Here is a 16,611-nt window from a genome sequence, read left to right on the forward strand (position 1 = left end):
ATGACTGGAGGGGAGGGGACAGTAGGTGTGCTGCTCCATCACTTTTTTCCACCCATCCTTACTTGAGCCAGTGTTATGCCAGGACTGAGAGAGAGAGGGGGGGGGGGGGATGAGTGTGTGTGTGTGTGTGTGTGTGTGTGTGTGTGTGTGTGATATCCCTGGTAATTCTCCTTGTTCTCTATAGGTCTGGGGTTATAGACATATATGTCTACTTCCTGCTGAGTATTGAACTTGAGTGGTTTCTCAAATCTCCCTGGGCCGTCATGTTTGTTCACAAAATGCTTTTAACCACTGAGTCATCTCTCCAGACCTCCATTTTTCTTTCTTTCATTTTCTATATTACTTAATAGCATAACTTCATGCTGTTGTCTGCATGAGGCTGTTAAAATCTTGCCATTTACACACCTGTTTGATGGATAAATATTCTAATGGTAGTAACTGGCAATATCAGTCTTTTATTTTGAGTTTTTAGCACTATCATTTACTGTTTGAAGTCTACTGGCTAATTGTTTTACCATGAGTCATCTTTCTTGTTGGACTGTCACAATTTCAAATTCTTATAGTGAGGGGAAATGAATATAGGCAATAAATAAATAAATAATAAATAAATAAATATCATGTTTCCATTCTGGGGAAATGGAAGTAATCAGTATTTCATTGTAAGAAGTGGGCTGTCCAGTTTTTCTAGGTGAGAAAATAAACCCTATAAAGAAAAAGAGTGCAATGTAGTTCATTTCCAGCATCTGAATTGTATTATAATGGTGTAACTTCCCTCCTACACTGGGAAAACATTTCTGTCAAATTGTCATTGGAAGATAGTCTGCCTTCTATGGGAACATTTGCTTTGTGTAAATAATTGTTACCATTGAAGTATAGTTTGGCTATAAGAATGGACAAACTGCCGTTTCTTCTCAGTGTACGGTAATGGAGCTCACTAATGCTCTACATGCCTTGTCTTACAGAGTAAGAGTTTGGAAGCAAACTAATTATCAGCTATCCGAAAGGTTGAGTTTGATATTTCAGAGTTGCCAGAGTGACTAATGTAATCATTTTTATTTCTCGTGTCCTCAGAATGGTACTCCTACCCCCTGCTCCACCCCCACAATCTCCAGGGAATTTTGTTTCTATCCTGAAAAAAAGCTAACACAGAAATTATATGGAGACAAAAAGCTTACCCGCATGTTCTTCAATATACTTTCTTGTCTCTCTCTCTTTTTAAAAAATATTTATTTGAGAAAGAGAGAGAAAGAGTGAGAGAGAGCGAGGAGAAGCAGATACAGAGAGATAATGGGTGTGCCATGGCCTCTAGTCACTGCAAATGAACTCCAGACACATGCACCACCTTGTGCATCTGGCTTGACTTGGATACTGGGAAACTGAACCTGGGTCCTTTGGCTTTGAGGGCAGGTGCCTTAACTGCTAAGCGGTCTCTCCAGCCCTTCGGTGTACTTTCTTTGGGTTCTTATTTCCCTTCCTTCCTTCCTTCCTTCCTTCCTTCCTTCCTTCCTTCCTTCCTTCCTTCCTTCCTTCCTTCTTTCCCTCCCTCCCTCTCTCCCTCCCTCCCTCCCTCCCTCCCTCCCTCCCTCCCTCCCTCCTTCCTTCCCTCCTTCCCTCCCTCCTCCCCTCCCTCCCTCTCTCCCTCCCTCCTTCCCTCCTTCCTTCCTTCCTTGCTTCCTCCTTTCCTCCCTCCCCTCCCTCCCTCCCCTGTAACTTTAAGACAAGGTCCTTGCTAAGTAACTTAGGCTGTCTTTAAACTCCTGCTTCCATCTCTGAGTGCTGGAATTCTAGGTGTGTACATCACACCTGATTTAAATCATGTTGGGGAGAAACCAGAGCATCATGTATCTAACAATACTCTACTAGCTATGTTCCTAGCACCTCCTTAGTGTTTTTTTAAAGTATGTTTTCCTTCTGTTTATCCTGACTGGGACTTTTAAAAAGCTCTTTGGAGCTGTAACTTATAGTTCATTTATTTATTTGTTTATTTTAAACCAAATTTGAATTTTTTTTTCAGTTTATATTTCTCAAGCAGTTTTCTTCTTTCTTGAACTTTAACATGTGTTAGAAGGCTAGATCTCCTAGTCTGTGAGATTCTGGTCTTTTGTTTCTTGACTGTTTTTGCCTTTGGTCTTTATATAAATTGGGTAGGTTATATTTCTGTATGTTCTTCAAGTTCATTGATCTGTTCTACAGGAGTTAAACTCCTTCATTTAATTTTAAAATTTAAGACATCATATTTATCTGGTTTAGAAGTCCTCTCTTGGGCTGAGGATGTAGCTCAGTTGTAGACTGCTTGTCCAGCATGTGTCAGGACTTGGGTGTGATCTTCAGCATCAATAATACCAGGTGTGGTGGTATATACCTGTAATCCCAGCATTTGGGGAAGTGGAGGCAGCAGTATTAGGAAGTCAGGGTTGTTCTTAACTACTTAGAGAATTTGAGGCCAGCCTGGGCTACATGAAGCCTTTTGTATATGTGTGTGCAGATCAGCCCTCAGGTGTCATCTGCAGGAATGATTCCACTTTTTTTGAGGTAGCGTCTCTCATTGGCCTGGAGCTCACCACTTAGGCTAAGCTGGCCTGTGTAGCTCCAGGATCTCCCTGTCTTTGCCTTCCCAACAGGACTGCGGGTACACACCACCACACCCCACATTATTTTTTATTTATTTGGTTTTTTGAGGTAGGGTCTTGCTGTAGCCAAGGATTATTTGGAATTCACTGTGTAGAACTTAGGTGATCCTCCTACCTGTCCCTCCCGTGTGCTGGGTTTAAAGGCATGCACCACCACAGCTGGCTCATACCCGGAGTTTTTTTTTTTTTTTTTCTTTTGCTTTTTGGTTTTCCCAGGCAGGGTCTCCCTGTAGCTCAGGCTGACCTGGAATTTACTATGTAGTATCAGGCTGCTGAAAGTGTTTGCCTTGTGAGCATGAGGACCTCAGTTCAAGCCATCACTTTTACGTGGGCTTGAACTGAAGTCCTTCTGCCTATGAGGCGAGCACTTTCAGCAGCTGAGCTGTTTACACAGCCCCTGAACTCTTTCTCAAAAAAAAAAAAAAAAAGAAAGAAAAAGTAAAGAAATGAAAGAGAAAAATCAATTTTAGATGTTGTATTTTTCTGCTTTAGAAATTCTGTTTCTATTTTTGTATTTTCCATTTTTGTTATATTCATCTTTACTTTGAATCTTTTAACATATTCCTAATAGAATTCTAAAGGTCTTTATCTGATAATTGTATCTTCACTCTCTCTTCCAGGACTTTAAATTGCCTTTTCTCCCAATTATTTTTCTTAAGTCTCTGTATAGTAATTCATTACATACTATGAAAGCTGTATTGTAGATGTGTCTGAGTATTTTAAGGTTTTCTTTGAGGTGTGACAGGTTTCTTTTAGCAAGCAGTTGTTCTGAGTTCACAGTGGTTTCAGCTGTATTTGGGTGAGTATTGTAGTCTTTGTTCTGTGGCTCATTGGCTCTTGCTAGTGCATGATTTTCCCAAGCTTTCTACAGAATGTCCTAGACATTCATATGTTGCTTAGAACCCAACCCCCGACCCCCGGGCCTCCCAGCCTATGTGAACTCAAGATGTAGTTCAGCTCACAGCTCACTAGGAGCTCTCTTTGCCTGACCTTGTTGGATTTTATCATAAGATGTCTAGTGTGACATTTGTCCAGACTTGAGACTCAGTTTTCCTTCTGGGAATGACTGTCCTTCTTTGCTTTCTGTAAGGGACCTGAGAATACACATGTATGATGTCTCCTGTACAGTTGTCGTGATGTTTTTAGCAGTGCTACAAGTCCATCATGGCAGGAGGCAGAAGTCCTTCATAATTTTGTTTTAATTCTGATTTCTTTATACTATAGTAGTGCTAAGGGGAATTCTGCCCAGCTGATTATGCAAGTGTTTATAGGGACACATCTTTCAGATGTGGGTCTTTGTATTGACTACCTAGATAAAAAATTCCCAGTAAGTGCAGAGTGAGCCATTTCAAAGACACCAATAGTAGGGGCAAGATGTAGTTTTAGATTACTCTTTCGTTAATTCAATTTCATAAATTCAGTTTTGTTATACCTCTGTGAACCACATCCTGTGGATCATATTTTATTGATGTAAATAGAGTGTAGCTTCATTGTTCATTAACTGTATCCATTAAAATTTTAGGAGCAGCATTTCTTGCTATTACGACCATCTATGCTGAGTCTGGGTCGGGTTTTGTGGTACCAAGTTCTTCTGCCAAATCAGGCGTGGAAGCTTTGAACAAGTGAGCACTGCTGTGTTAATCCTGTTGTTGAAAACAAGAAGAGTATTCTAGCCCTCAACTAGAGAAAAGTACAGAAGACTTATTTGAATTCAAGAGACATATTATGTCTCCCTGATGAATCTTGTTTGTCTATAGCACTGTCAAACAAATCTTTTTGCAATGGTGGAATTTCTAAAATCTGTAATGTCCAGTAGCCCATATAGCAGTCAAATCTATGATAAATGGCCTGTCTGAGAAGCTAAACTGAAAAATTTTAAGTGGTTAATGTCTCCTTTTTTGATACACAGGACTGCAAACACATATTGTCCTATGTGTTTTTTTCTTGTGTTGTCCTTAACACAGCTTCATCTTTTTGTTGTGGGTACTGTATAAGGTAAATGGGAGTAACACAGACCACAGACACTTACCAGGTCTGGCCTGTTCTTCCTGCGTGTATCTGTTTCTCCCTGGCCATTCCTGTTATCTGCAGTGATGGGGGTTCTCATCACTGTTTGTCTGGCTTTCTGTCATAATTGTGTTTCTTCGTTACCAGTGTCTTCTCTCTTTATTTTTATTTTCCTTTTTTGATGTTTTAACTTAATAGCTTCCATAATTATAGACAATAAAGCATGATAATTTTTATTTTATACTCACATCCTCACCAGAAATGCCTTTGTAAAAATAAAAGTACATTCAGCAAAAATATCTACTGATGACATTCTCTGGCTGAAATCTTTAGTCCGTTTTCTATTTCTCCTTGGTATAAAAGCCAAATCTCATCATGACATTCTAACCAGGTTTGTCCCTGGCCTTTTTTTTTTTTTATTAATCAGTTTATTCAGTAAGTGTTTATTGTATTCCTGCCATTATGCTGGGTACCAGGGGATGTGGGACATAAGACAGGTCATGTTCTCACCTGAACTCCTATTCATATATCAGTCCATCATAATCCCTCTACTTTCATTCCCACTAACTGTTGCACATTCTGCTCAGCATGCTACACATCTTCATGTATCTGTCCACACACAGAGATACACCTACCAGCAAAACATAAAAGAAGATCAGACTGAAAAATAGACTGTCAAATGCATGTTTAAAACAGATTGCTTCAAGCTTCTGTGTTTGCGATTCATATTATATTTTGCTTTAGGACATTGACTGAGATTTTGTTAGAGTCCTATTTCCTTTGAAGCTCAGTTCTACAATTATGTTAAAGCCTGGTTAAACATGGCTGTGGTTAATATTTTAGACCTGTGTAATCCATCTCTTAGCCAATTAAAGTACTTGCGATGTAACAGACATTGCCATCCAGTGCTTAGGGCTCTGAGGAAAACTAATAAACTTTGAAAATGTAAGCATAACCTCAGGACTAGATAGGGATGTGCTTGAAGTTCTCACGTTTTTATGTGAGTGATATATAGTTCAAAACATCATGTTACAGATTTGTTAATCTAAAGTGTAGAATGTGGGTGACTATGGACACTAAAAACAGGTGTCAGTGCTAAGTTATACAGCAGAGTGACAAGAGTACAGACTCACGCTAGACTCCTTGAGGTTGGTTGACAGATTAGCCATATGACCTGAGAAAATGATCTGACTTTTCTTTGTCTTAGATGTTTACTAACATATAGAATACTAATGGCGTATGCTGCCTAGGGTGTGCTCTCTGGCATATTGTGAATGTGTACTGCATCTTGGATATTCATGCTTTAATATATAGTGTAATATTTTAGAATATGCTCTGTCTGTTTAATCTTTAGGTCGCTTGCAGCTGAATGGGGTAGATACGGAATGCGATTCAATATAATTCAGCCGGGGCCTATAAGAACCAAAGTAAGTTTTAGTTGATGTACTATAACATTGGAGTGATTAAAGAGGAAAACAGTGAAGGCTGCATTCTGATGGATATGTGAAGGGCATCTCAGGGATGCCTGGGTTTGACACTTTTGTTACAAGGGGAAAAAAAAAATCCTTCACCATTATGCAATCTAATCTGTAATGAGGTGATCAGGAGACAGCAGATGTGGAATGCCATGATAGGGTTTTTTCCAGTCTTTATCATATAGAGTGTTTTATGCTATCTATTTTGGCATTTTTATGATTTGTTTTTGTTACTATAAACCCGTATTTTCTTGTATTTTTAATTTTTTGCCCTATTTAACAAAGTCTTCTCTTATGACTGACATCACTTCTTTAAGTCATGGAAATGCAACTGTGTTTTTAGTTTAAGAGATGCTCTAGAAATCTGTCCCGAAGGCTTGGTCTTGCCACAGGTCCAATTTTCTTTGACTCCTCCCTGTGCCTTTTCATTTCCAATCAATTTGTCATCTGACTCCTACGACTCTCTGATTAAGAATCCTTTTGATGGCATGTATCCACTTGTAATTAATAACCTTACAGACACTCATTACAACTCATAATTACCACTAATGGTATTGCAGATGATTAGAACATCCACACAATTTTTGCTCTCTTACATTATCCCCTTGATGACTTCACTCTTAAATATCTTTTGATTTTCATTTAAAGCCAGAATTTATCATTCCTGGGATATAGCTTTGAAAACCCAGGCAAATTGCATAAACACATTAGAAAATAATACTGAGGTACATTGGATTGTAGGTGCCTCTGGGTATTAATTTTTATTTTTGAAATGGTACCACTTATTTATTTAGGAATTTTATAGATAGAAGATGAAAGCAAAAATTGCCTGATAGAAACCTGGATGAATATTATTTATTTAACACTTTAACAATAAAGACTGAAATAGAATTAGTGGGAAAATAACTCAAATGCATGTACTAAAACATTTGGGTAGTGAGAACTGGAGCTCCCAGGAACCTTCAGAGCATGCCCTTCCCCATCCCTGTGTCAACGAGGAAAGGACCATGTAGACTGCAGAGCACAGAGCCAGTCGTCATGAGTCAGCTCCTACCTTCACCTTGGTGGACTCTGCACATCACAAGGACAAAGCAGAAATTGGCCAATTTAATTCCCAAGTTTTCTTCCTAAGATCTACTTGGGTTTAATATTCATGCATGGTTGTTTTATGGTTTTTCTATTATTTTGGGAAGAAAAGAGAAGACAAAGAACTTCTCTTAAGTATTCCCCACTTGGTCAGTCACATGATATATTTATTACCAGTGCTCTGCCACATGAACCTATATGTTTCTGAGGAATTTGTATACATTAGCTAATCTGATGCATACATGACCTTGTGAAGTAGCAGAAATTAAGAGCAGGAAGTAAAGGGTTACATTTTCAATTGATTTTTTAAAGTTAGGTAAAATAACTTTGTTTTACTTTTTTTGTTGTTACTTGTTTGCAAAAAATAAAAAGTGAGGGAGGAAGGGAGGGAAGGGGGGGGGGGGAGAGAATGAGAATGGGTATGCCAGGGCTTCTTGCCATTGCAAACAAATTCCTGATGCATGTACCACTTTGTGCATCTGGTTTTATGTGGGTGCTAGGGACTCAAACCTGGGCCGTCAGGCTTTTCTTTTTTTAAATAATTTTTTTTGAAAAATAAACCAGAGCTTAAGCTGTTTTTTTTTTAAATTTTTTATTCATTTTTATTTATTTGTTTGAGAGTGACAGAGAGAGAAAGAGGCAGATAGAGAAAGAGAGAGAATGGTCACGCCAGGGCCTACAGCCACGGCAGACGAACTCCAGATGCGTGCGCCCCCTTGTGCATCTGGATAGCGTGGTTCCTGGGGAAGTGAGCCCTGAACCAGGGTCCTTAGGCCTCACAGGCAAGTGCTTAACCACTAAGCCATCTCTCCAGCCCATCTTTAAAAAAATATTTTAAAATTTATTATTATTACTATTATTATTTTGGTTTTTCAAGGTAGGGTTTCTCTCTATCCCAGGCAGACCTGGAATTCACTCTGTATTCACAGGGTGGCCTCTCATGGTGATCCTCCTACCTCTGTCTCCCAAGTGCTGGGATTAAAGGCATGCACCACCACACCCAGCTTTTATTTTTTAATTATTTTTTTGAGAGAAAGAGGTATATATATATATAGAGAGAGAGAGAGGGAGAGGGAGAGAGGGTGAGAGAGAGAGAGGGAGAGAGAGAGAGAGAGAGAGAGAGAGAGAGAGAGAGAGAGAGAGGGAGAGAGGGAGGGAATGGGCATGCCAGGGCCTCCAGCCACTGCAAATGAATTCCAGATGCTTGTGCCACTTTGTGCATCTGGCTTACTTGGGTCCTGGGGAATCGAACTGGGGTCCTTTGGCTTTGTAGGCAAGTGTTTTAACCATTAAGCCATCTCTCCAGTCCCAATCACAGCTTTTTGAGCAAGTGCCTTTAACTACTGAACCATCTCTTCACCCCAAAATAACCTTGATGGTTGAAATTGAATGTAAAAAATTTAGTGAAATTATGTTCCAAGGCCTAAGATATGAGCCGGTTGCTATAGTAACATCCCATTTTATGCAAATTTGAAAAGGGTTGCTGTAACACACAAACACACACACACACACACATCCTCCACAACCCCCCCCCCCCCCAACAGCCTAATTATTTTTCTTGATTTTGTAGGGTGCCTTTAGCCGTTTGGACCCAACTGGAAAATTTGAGAAAGAGATGATTGACAGGATTCCCTGTGGCCGGCTGGGAACTGTAGAGGAACTTGCAAATCTTGCGGCTTTTCTATGTAGTGATTATGCTTCTTGGATCAATGGAGCTGTAAGCAGTTGTGTCTGTTGATTGTTTTGGGATGTCAGAGCCCTGTTTTGGTACCAATTTTAATAGTGCTGAATGTACATATGGTTCAAAAATGCTTAGCTGTAGCCAGGCGTGGTGGCGCACGCCTTTAATCCCAGCACTCGGGAGGCAGAGGTAGGAGGATCACCGTGAGTTCAAGGCCACCCTGAGACTACAGAGTTAATTCCAGGTCAGCCTGGACCAGAGTGAGACACTACCTCGAAAAACCAAAAAAAAAAAAAAAAAAGCTTAGCTGTGAATAAATTATTTATTATTTGTTCTGTAACATTAATCCCTTGCCAAGTTAATTTTATTAAGTACAAGTTGTCCTGGTAGAAATGACTCTTAAGATGATATTTAAATTAGATACAGTTTTTTAAGGAAGATGATTCTAAGAATAAGTCAACTTAGGTTTATTCATCAGCTTTATTCTTTAAGTTTGAGCCTTTGATTGTAAGTATTAGGGAGATGTTATGTTCAATTAGGATGTGAAAATGAATAGTGGTTCAGAAGCTTTTAAAAAGGAGTTTGTTTCAGAATTCTTCATATGTGTGTGTGTATTCTTTTTTTTTTTTGCAGGTCATTAGATTTGATGGTGGAGAGGAAGTATTTCTCTCAGGTGAATTCAACACCCTAAAGAAGGTAATGCCATTTTGTCTATATAGTATTAGCAGTTGGAGAGCTAAGCCTTACAAACATGCAAGAATCCAATTAAATTTCTATTTTCTTCTATATCAGGTCACCAAGGAGGAGTGGGACACAATAGAAGCACTTATCCGGAAGACGAAAGGCTCCTAAGACTATTCTGGCCTTCATCCTAGTGTAGATACATCCTGATACAAATTGACTATAATTTTTTTTGGCATATTTTCAAATCTAATACACCATTTGTTTGGTTTGGTTTGGTTATTGCTTCAGTGCCAAGTAGGGATCAAACTCAGGGTCTCTTGTATGTCTAGTGTTCTGGCAATGTACAGTAACCCCAGCCTTAATAAGTAATTAACTTACAAACCCTGTATTCATACTGTGTGTAAGACCACAGATAGCTGTTGTGTGTTCAAGAAAAAATCAGATGGGATATCATCTCTTAAGATTTTTTTTTTTTTAGGGCTGGAGAGATGGCTTAGTGGTTAAGTGCTTGCCTGTGAAGCCTAAGGACCCCGGTTCAAGGCTCGGTTCCCCAGGTCCCACATTAGCCATATGCACAAGGGGGTGCATGCGTCTGGAGTTCGTTTGTAGTGGCTGGAAGCCCTGGTGCACCCATTCTCTCTCTCTCCCTCTGTCTGTCTTTCTCTCTGTGTCTGTCGCTCTCAAATAAATAAATAAAAAATGAACAAAAATATTAAAAAAATATTTTTAAATAAAAAGAAGAGAATCAAAAAAAAAAAAAAAGACTTTGATAGACCTGAAAAGTTCACAGAAGTACAGAAAAAGGAATAGGTATTAGAGATCTGCAAAATCAGGAGAAACTTGATGGTAGTATTTCAGTTACATATTATACTGTACTATTGAATGGAGCCTGCGTGACCTATACTAATTTTGGGTATATTTCAACTTGTGAATTGTATTATCTTGAGAGCTCTGATTAACTCAAATCTTACAGTGTTCCAACTTGTATTATACCAGATGCTTTTGCTAAAAAATAATCTGTAGCCCTTTCCCTCTTGAAACTTTATTTAGCAGGAAAGACCTTTAAATAATTGTAAGTGGTATACTCTGACTAAAATGTAGGGGAAGAAGTAATTCATTTTGTTTAGAGAACGTGGCTTTTGTAGACCAAGAAGGAAAATGAAGCAAATAAAATACTTTTACATATTAGCAAACAAAGTACTTTTGTGTATTATTAATTTTCATTTGAGTTGACTAATATGTAATACTGATAATAAAATTAAATTCTTAAGTCTACTGAGTTAAAATTTTGAGCCTGTATTTTTAAAACATCCATTTTGTTTTTGTGGGAAATACTTACAACAATACTCACTGGGCTGACTGCTCCTGTTGTACAACTTGCCAATAAGAAAAGTTAGCTTTTATTACCTCTGAACAGATCTGTCCAGATTTTCTTTTTTTAATTTTTTATTATTTATTTATTTATTTGAAAGTGACAGAGAGAGAAAGAGGCAGATAGAGAGTGAGAGAGAGAATGGGCATGCCAGGGCTGTCCAGATTTTCTTTTTGGCATGCTGTAGGCCCCTTACAGAAACCTTTTTATATTGATAGCTGTATCCATAAAATCCATTTATTGTTGAATTATGTGTTCACAGGATGATTATATAGGCTTGGAGTAAGTGGTGTTGACATTCCTTGCCATATTGCTCTCACTGGGCATTTTGTAGGATGCACCAAATAAGAACATGATATACTGGAGCCTAGAGAGATTGCTTAGTACTAAAAAGTGCTTGCTTGCAAGTTAGATTCCCCATCACCCATGTAAAGCCACATGCACAAAGTAGTGCATGCGTCTGGAGTTCATTTGCAGTGCAAGTGACCCTGGCATGCCCATCTTCTCCCCCGTCTCTCTCCTTGCAAATAAATAATAAACATTTATTTATAAAACAAGATATTTGAAGACTTAGAGGGGCATCATGACCAACACATAGCCAACCCCCTGGTTCTGTTCAGATTCCTAGGGAATGCCTAGTCATTCATCTTTTCTGGGCCTAGCCTTCCTTTCCTTGCCTTATGTGTGGAAAAAAGTACTTGAAGCCTGGCCGAGTGAAGATGTTTTCTTGTTGATGACAGTCTTACATATTCTTTGGGTTGCTGGTATTTCCAACCAATCTTTTTTTCTTGCCCAACAACTTGTCTTCAAATCATTGGTCTTTTTAAGTGGCAGGTAGATAAACTCAGTAATACATCCTGCTGTTTTATAATGTGATTTCTTGTGATCTATAGTTTATATGTAGTTTTTCATGTTTTCTTTTTATAAAAATAAATATTTTTGAGGCCTGGAGGATGTCTTAGTGATTAAAGGCTCTTGCTTGCAAAGCCTGTTTCCAATGTTCCATTCCCCAGTACCCATGTAAATCCAGATGCATGTCATGATGCATGGGTCTAGAGTTTGTTTCTAGCACCAAGAGGCCCTGGCATACCCATACTGTCAAATGCTTTCTCTCAAATAAAAATATTTCATTTTTCCCCTAAGGATGCATGCTGGTACCTCCTTAACCAATATATTTGAAAACATTGATATTTTAGGTTGGCAGGCCATTATTGGATACATTTATGTGGTATAACTTTATATTTTCATACAAGTGATCTGGAATGATTAAGCTTAGCTAATTAATATATCATTGATCTGCCTGATAGTTTGATGATAAGCATTGAAAATTTCCTCTCTTATTTTTAAATATTCTAATATTACTGTTGACTGCTGTGCCAGTGGATCTTAAAAAATTCCTCTATCTGAAACTCTTGATCAACTTTCCATACCCTCACTCCCAGCATGTGGAAGCCACCATTTTACTATCCACTTCTGAATTTAGCTTTATTATATTCTACACATCAGTGGGATAATCAGAAATCTTTCTTTTCTAGTATTATAAGTAAAACTGAACCTTTTAGGCATAAGCCATTTTTAGAATTTAGAATTTTCCTCATGACAGATACCTATAAATAGTATGATTAGTTAAATGTTATGAAGCTTTTACATAATACATCTCCATATTTTTTTTCCCAAAAAATGTATATAACCTCTGAACAGTGTGTGATTTACAATTTCAACAAAAGCCTGACAACAAGGATTGGAGATATGGCTCATGCTTATTTTTAAAGCCTGAAGGCCCAGGTTCAATTCCCCAGTACCCACATAAAGCCAGATGTACAAAGTGGTACATGCATTTGGAGGTTGTTTACAGAGGCAAGAGGCCTCTGCCCGCCCATTCCTTCCTTCCTTTCCTCCCTTCCTCTCTCTCTCTCTGTTTGCAAATAAAAAATATATATATAAAAAAAATCTGCCAGTAATGAAAGCCATCAAATTGTTACGGAAATCATTTTATGTTTCCTTTGAAAGCTTTTTTTTTTTTTTATATTAGTGGTTTGGGGGTTTGGCTCAATGTTGGAGTGCTTGCTTGCTATATGTGAAGCCTTTATTCAATTCCTGCCACTAGGGGAAAAAATAAGACACACACACACTTATTGTTACTTGAGAATTTTTTTTCTTTTCGTTTTTTGAAGTAGGGTCACATTCTAGCCCAGGCTGACTTGGAATTCACTATGTAGTCTCAGGGGGTCCTTGAACTCTTGGCCATCCTCCTACCTCTGCTTCACAAGTGCTGGGATTAAAGGCGTGTGCCTGGCTACCCTTGAGAATTTTGTGTTTTATTTGTTGGTGTCTCGATTTATTTAACAGTTGGATTTATATGAGTTTGTATACCTTTTTCTTTTATTAGCTGTCTTAGAGTTTCTCATGAGATGGTGTCACAAGAGATGGACAAGGGTGTGACCATGCCAGTGGTGCATAGAGGTCCAGAAAGGGACTCATGGAGCTTTTCCTCTAAGACATTTCCTTCTGAGTATGAGAGAGGGGAAAAAAAAAGGCAACTTAGATCGGTGAATAAGCACTATTTTCCATGACCGACAATGCTTTAATTACATTAGTGTGTCACCACAAGAATCATTTCTGTCACTCTGTTAAGAACTTTTGTAAGAATCCTACTGAGCTAATGGAGAGTTAATAGTGAGTCAAAGAAGATTTCTTTAGCAACAATGTCACTAGTAATTAACATGTGAAAAATCTTAGTAAATATTTCCGTTGTAGTGACAGTCATTGTTTCCTCATTGTTCTTGTGGAAACTAATGCAGCAAGAGTCTAGCTGACTTTGAGTAACAGAATTTTAGATCTGGAAAAGCCGTGGAGAGTACTCATTCTCAATCCTTTTCTTTTACGGTAGAGGAGTTCATCCAAGGTCCAGGGAAGGTACATTGGAAAAGCCTGTTTTTAACCTTTTAGTTTAAAAAGCACACAAATTATGAGCTATCGCAACATGGGTATACACATGTGCCGGGGTAAACCAGAACACCACAGGGTCCCAGAGACCACCCCTCCCCCACTGCCATCAAGAACTTCTTTCTCTTCTCTGGGACTTGATACTGTCTTGATGTTTAACCACACAGTTAAGCTGATTTTGAAACCTATATAAATAGAATCATTCCACTTTATTTTTCTATTTCTACTATTTTCTATGTATAAATTACTTATGCGTTTTCATTGTTCTATAACATTCCTTTGAACGTGTGGTATCCATTTTGGTACCTCAGTTTGACCTCAGTTTGTTAATTCTGCTGTGGATGGACATTTGGGTGTTTAGTTTTAAGCTTCCCCAAACACATTGCTGCTGTGAACGGGTCTCTTCTTTGGGTTTCTGTAATGTCTTGGTAGTTAGTATATGTGGATGAATAGTCTCCAGGGTCAGGGCATGCATATGCTCACATGTAGTAGATACTAACAAATTGTTTTTCACAGTGTTCACACTTCACCCTTTCATCAAGCAGCGTGTAAGAATTTGCACTGGACCATATCCTCAAAAACACTTAGCATTCAAGCCTCTTCTGAGCATATGGTGGTGGTACCTCAAATTATTAAATTATTATATTTATTGAGGGAAAGCTGAGCCAAGGAAAGCATACACATGGCTAGAGATCCCACGTGGAGGGCCTGGGGAAAAAAGCATGGAAAGAAAAGAGAAAAGTAAGTTCAAGGAGCTCCTGCCATGTGGGGAGCTGGAGGGGTAAAGGACCCTTGTGGAGAGTAAGGGTTGGGGGGGTCCTCCTGGCTGGGCCTGCTGAAGCTTGGGCTGAGCCCTTCCTGTTGGGGCCTGGGCCGAGGCAGCCCAGGCCCAGCTAAGGAAAAAACTCACCCACAGCTGGAAGTTTCCCAGTGAACAGAGTGTACCTCATATTTTAAAGTCTATTTTCCTCCTTCGTGGTGATAAGGTAGATTATATTTATTGGATATCTAATATTGTGGGATGTCTAAGTCTTTTTATACATTTCTCAATAGGGTAATATTTTCTTTTTTTAAATTTTTTTTGTTTATTTTTATTTGAGAGCGACACAGAGAGAGAGAGAGACAGAGACAGAGAGACAGACAGCGAGAGAGAGAATGGGTATGCCAGGGCTTTTAGCCAGTGCAAATGAACTCCAGATGCATGTGCCCCCTTGTGCATCTGGCTAATGTAGGTTCTGGGGGATCGAGCCTCGAACCAGAGTCCTTGTGCTTCACAGGCAAGCGCTTGACTGCTAAGCCATCTCTCCAGCCCTCAGTAGGGTAATATTTTTATAACTTGATATTAGGAGCACTATTTTTTGGCTGTGTGCTTTTGTTATATGTGTTAAAAATTTTTTTTTTAATTTTTTTGAGGTAGGGTCTCACTTTAGCTCAGGCTGACCTGGAATTTACTATGTAGTCTCAGGGTGGACTTGAACTCATGGTGATCCTCCTACCTCTGCCTCCCGAGTGCTGGGATTAAAGGCATGAACCACCATTCTTGGCTATGTGTTATAATTTTTAATCATTCTAAGTGGTATCTTTTTGTGAATAGATTTTCTTAATGAACGGGTTGGGGAGATGGTAAAGTACTTGCTGTGCAAGTGTGATGATGGCCTGTGTTTGGTTGCCCAGAATCCATGTAATGCTGGAAAAGGTAGCACACATATGTAATCTCAGAGCTCTTACAGCAAGATGGGAGATGGAGACAGAAGATTCCCAGGAATCTCACAGGCCACATAGCATGGTATATGCAGTTGTGAATAAGATATCCTGCCTCCAACAGGATGGAAAGGAGAGGACCAACTATTGGACCTGTCCTTTGACCTCCACATGCATGCCTGCCCTCATCCACATGAACACACACACACACGCACCTATAGTAAAAATGTCCTTAATTATTATCATATTTTCAGAGTTTCTTCCTAACTAGTTAATAACTATTTCTATATCTAGAATATTAAAAATCAGTGTTTTTGTATTACTTTAATATTTAGATTGTAACTAAACTTGACATGGTTTTTGTTCTTAGTGTGAAGTAGACATTGAGTTTGAAGTCTTGTATTTAAGCTTCTAGATTTATTTTTTGTTGTCCTTTTGAGGCATGATCTCATACTAGCTCAGAACTTACTCTGTAGTTACTAACCTAGAACTTATTCGATAGCTCAGGCTGGCCTCATTAATTTTCTAATATGTTGCTCTTTTCTCCCCAAGGAAGACCTGCCACATGTGTGTGAGTGTACTTATTAAAGTATAAGAACTTTTTTTTTGATAGTGCTCCGAAGTTCAAGTCTACCATGATACTGATGTGGTCATTGTTATAACCAGCTATCCATAAGGTCTCTTCAGAAATATCTATACTGGGTGTGGTGGATGAACAACTGTAATCCCTGTATCCAGGAGTATGAGGAAAGAGGATTAAGATTTCAAGGCTAGTCTAGCCTATGTGGTGAGACCTTGACTAAAAGGCAAACATGAAAGGAACAAACAAAAACCCAAAACAAACTATGAAAACAACAACAAAACTACATCATACTTCTTATAGTAGTTTGTGTATGTGTTTGTGCCACTATTAAGAATACCAAACTTGGTATACTTTTGGTATGTTTTTTTCTAGTGAACAGGTATTTTTGGTACAAATAAAATGTTGCAGAAATATTTAGTATGCTCCCATCTCTCTTTTTAGACTTT

At 38.7% G+C, this 16,611-nt stretch overlaps 1 protein-coding gene across 1 annotated transcript in view; it reads left to right on the forward strand.

Annotated features, from left to right (window-relative positions):
* Positions 1-10,134, forward strand: part of Decr1 (2,4-dienoyl-CoA reductase 1) — a 42,839-nt gene extending 32,705 nt beyond the window's left edge. Inside the window, exons 6-10 of the mRNA XM_045143833.1 lie at positions 4,153-4,252; positions 5,992-6,064; positions 8,769-8,915; positions 9,513-9,575; positions 9,672-10,134. Coding sequence (XP_044999768.1) covers positions 4,153-4,252; positions 5,992-6,064; positions 8,769-8,915; positions 9,513-9,575; positions 9,672-9,731 — 443 coding nt within the window. The 3' untranslated portion in view covers positions 9,732-10,134. The remainder of the gene's footprint in view (positions 1-4,152; positions 4,253-5,991; positions 6,065-8,768; positions 8,916-9,512; positions 9,576-9,671) is intronic.
* The last annotated feature ends 6,477 nt before the right edge of the window (positions 10,135-16,611 follow it).

This window comes from Jaculus jaculus, chromosome 2 (genome assembly GCF_020740685.1).
Source record: "Jaculus jaculus isolate mJacJac1 chromosome 2, mJacJac1.mat.Y.cur, whole genome shotgun sequence".
NCBI lineage: Eukaryota > Metazoa > Chordata > Mammalia > Rodentia > Dipodidae > Jaculus > Jaculus jaculus.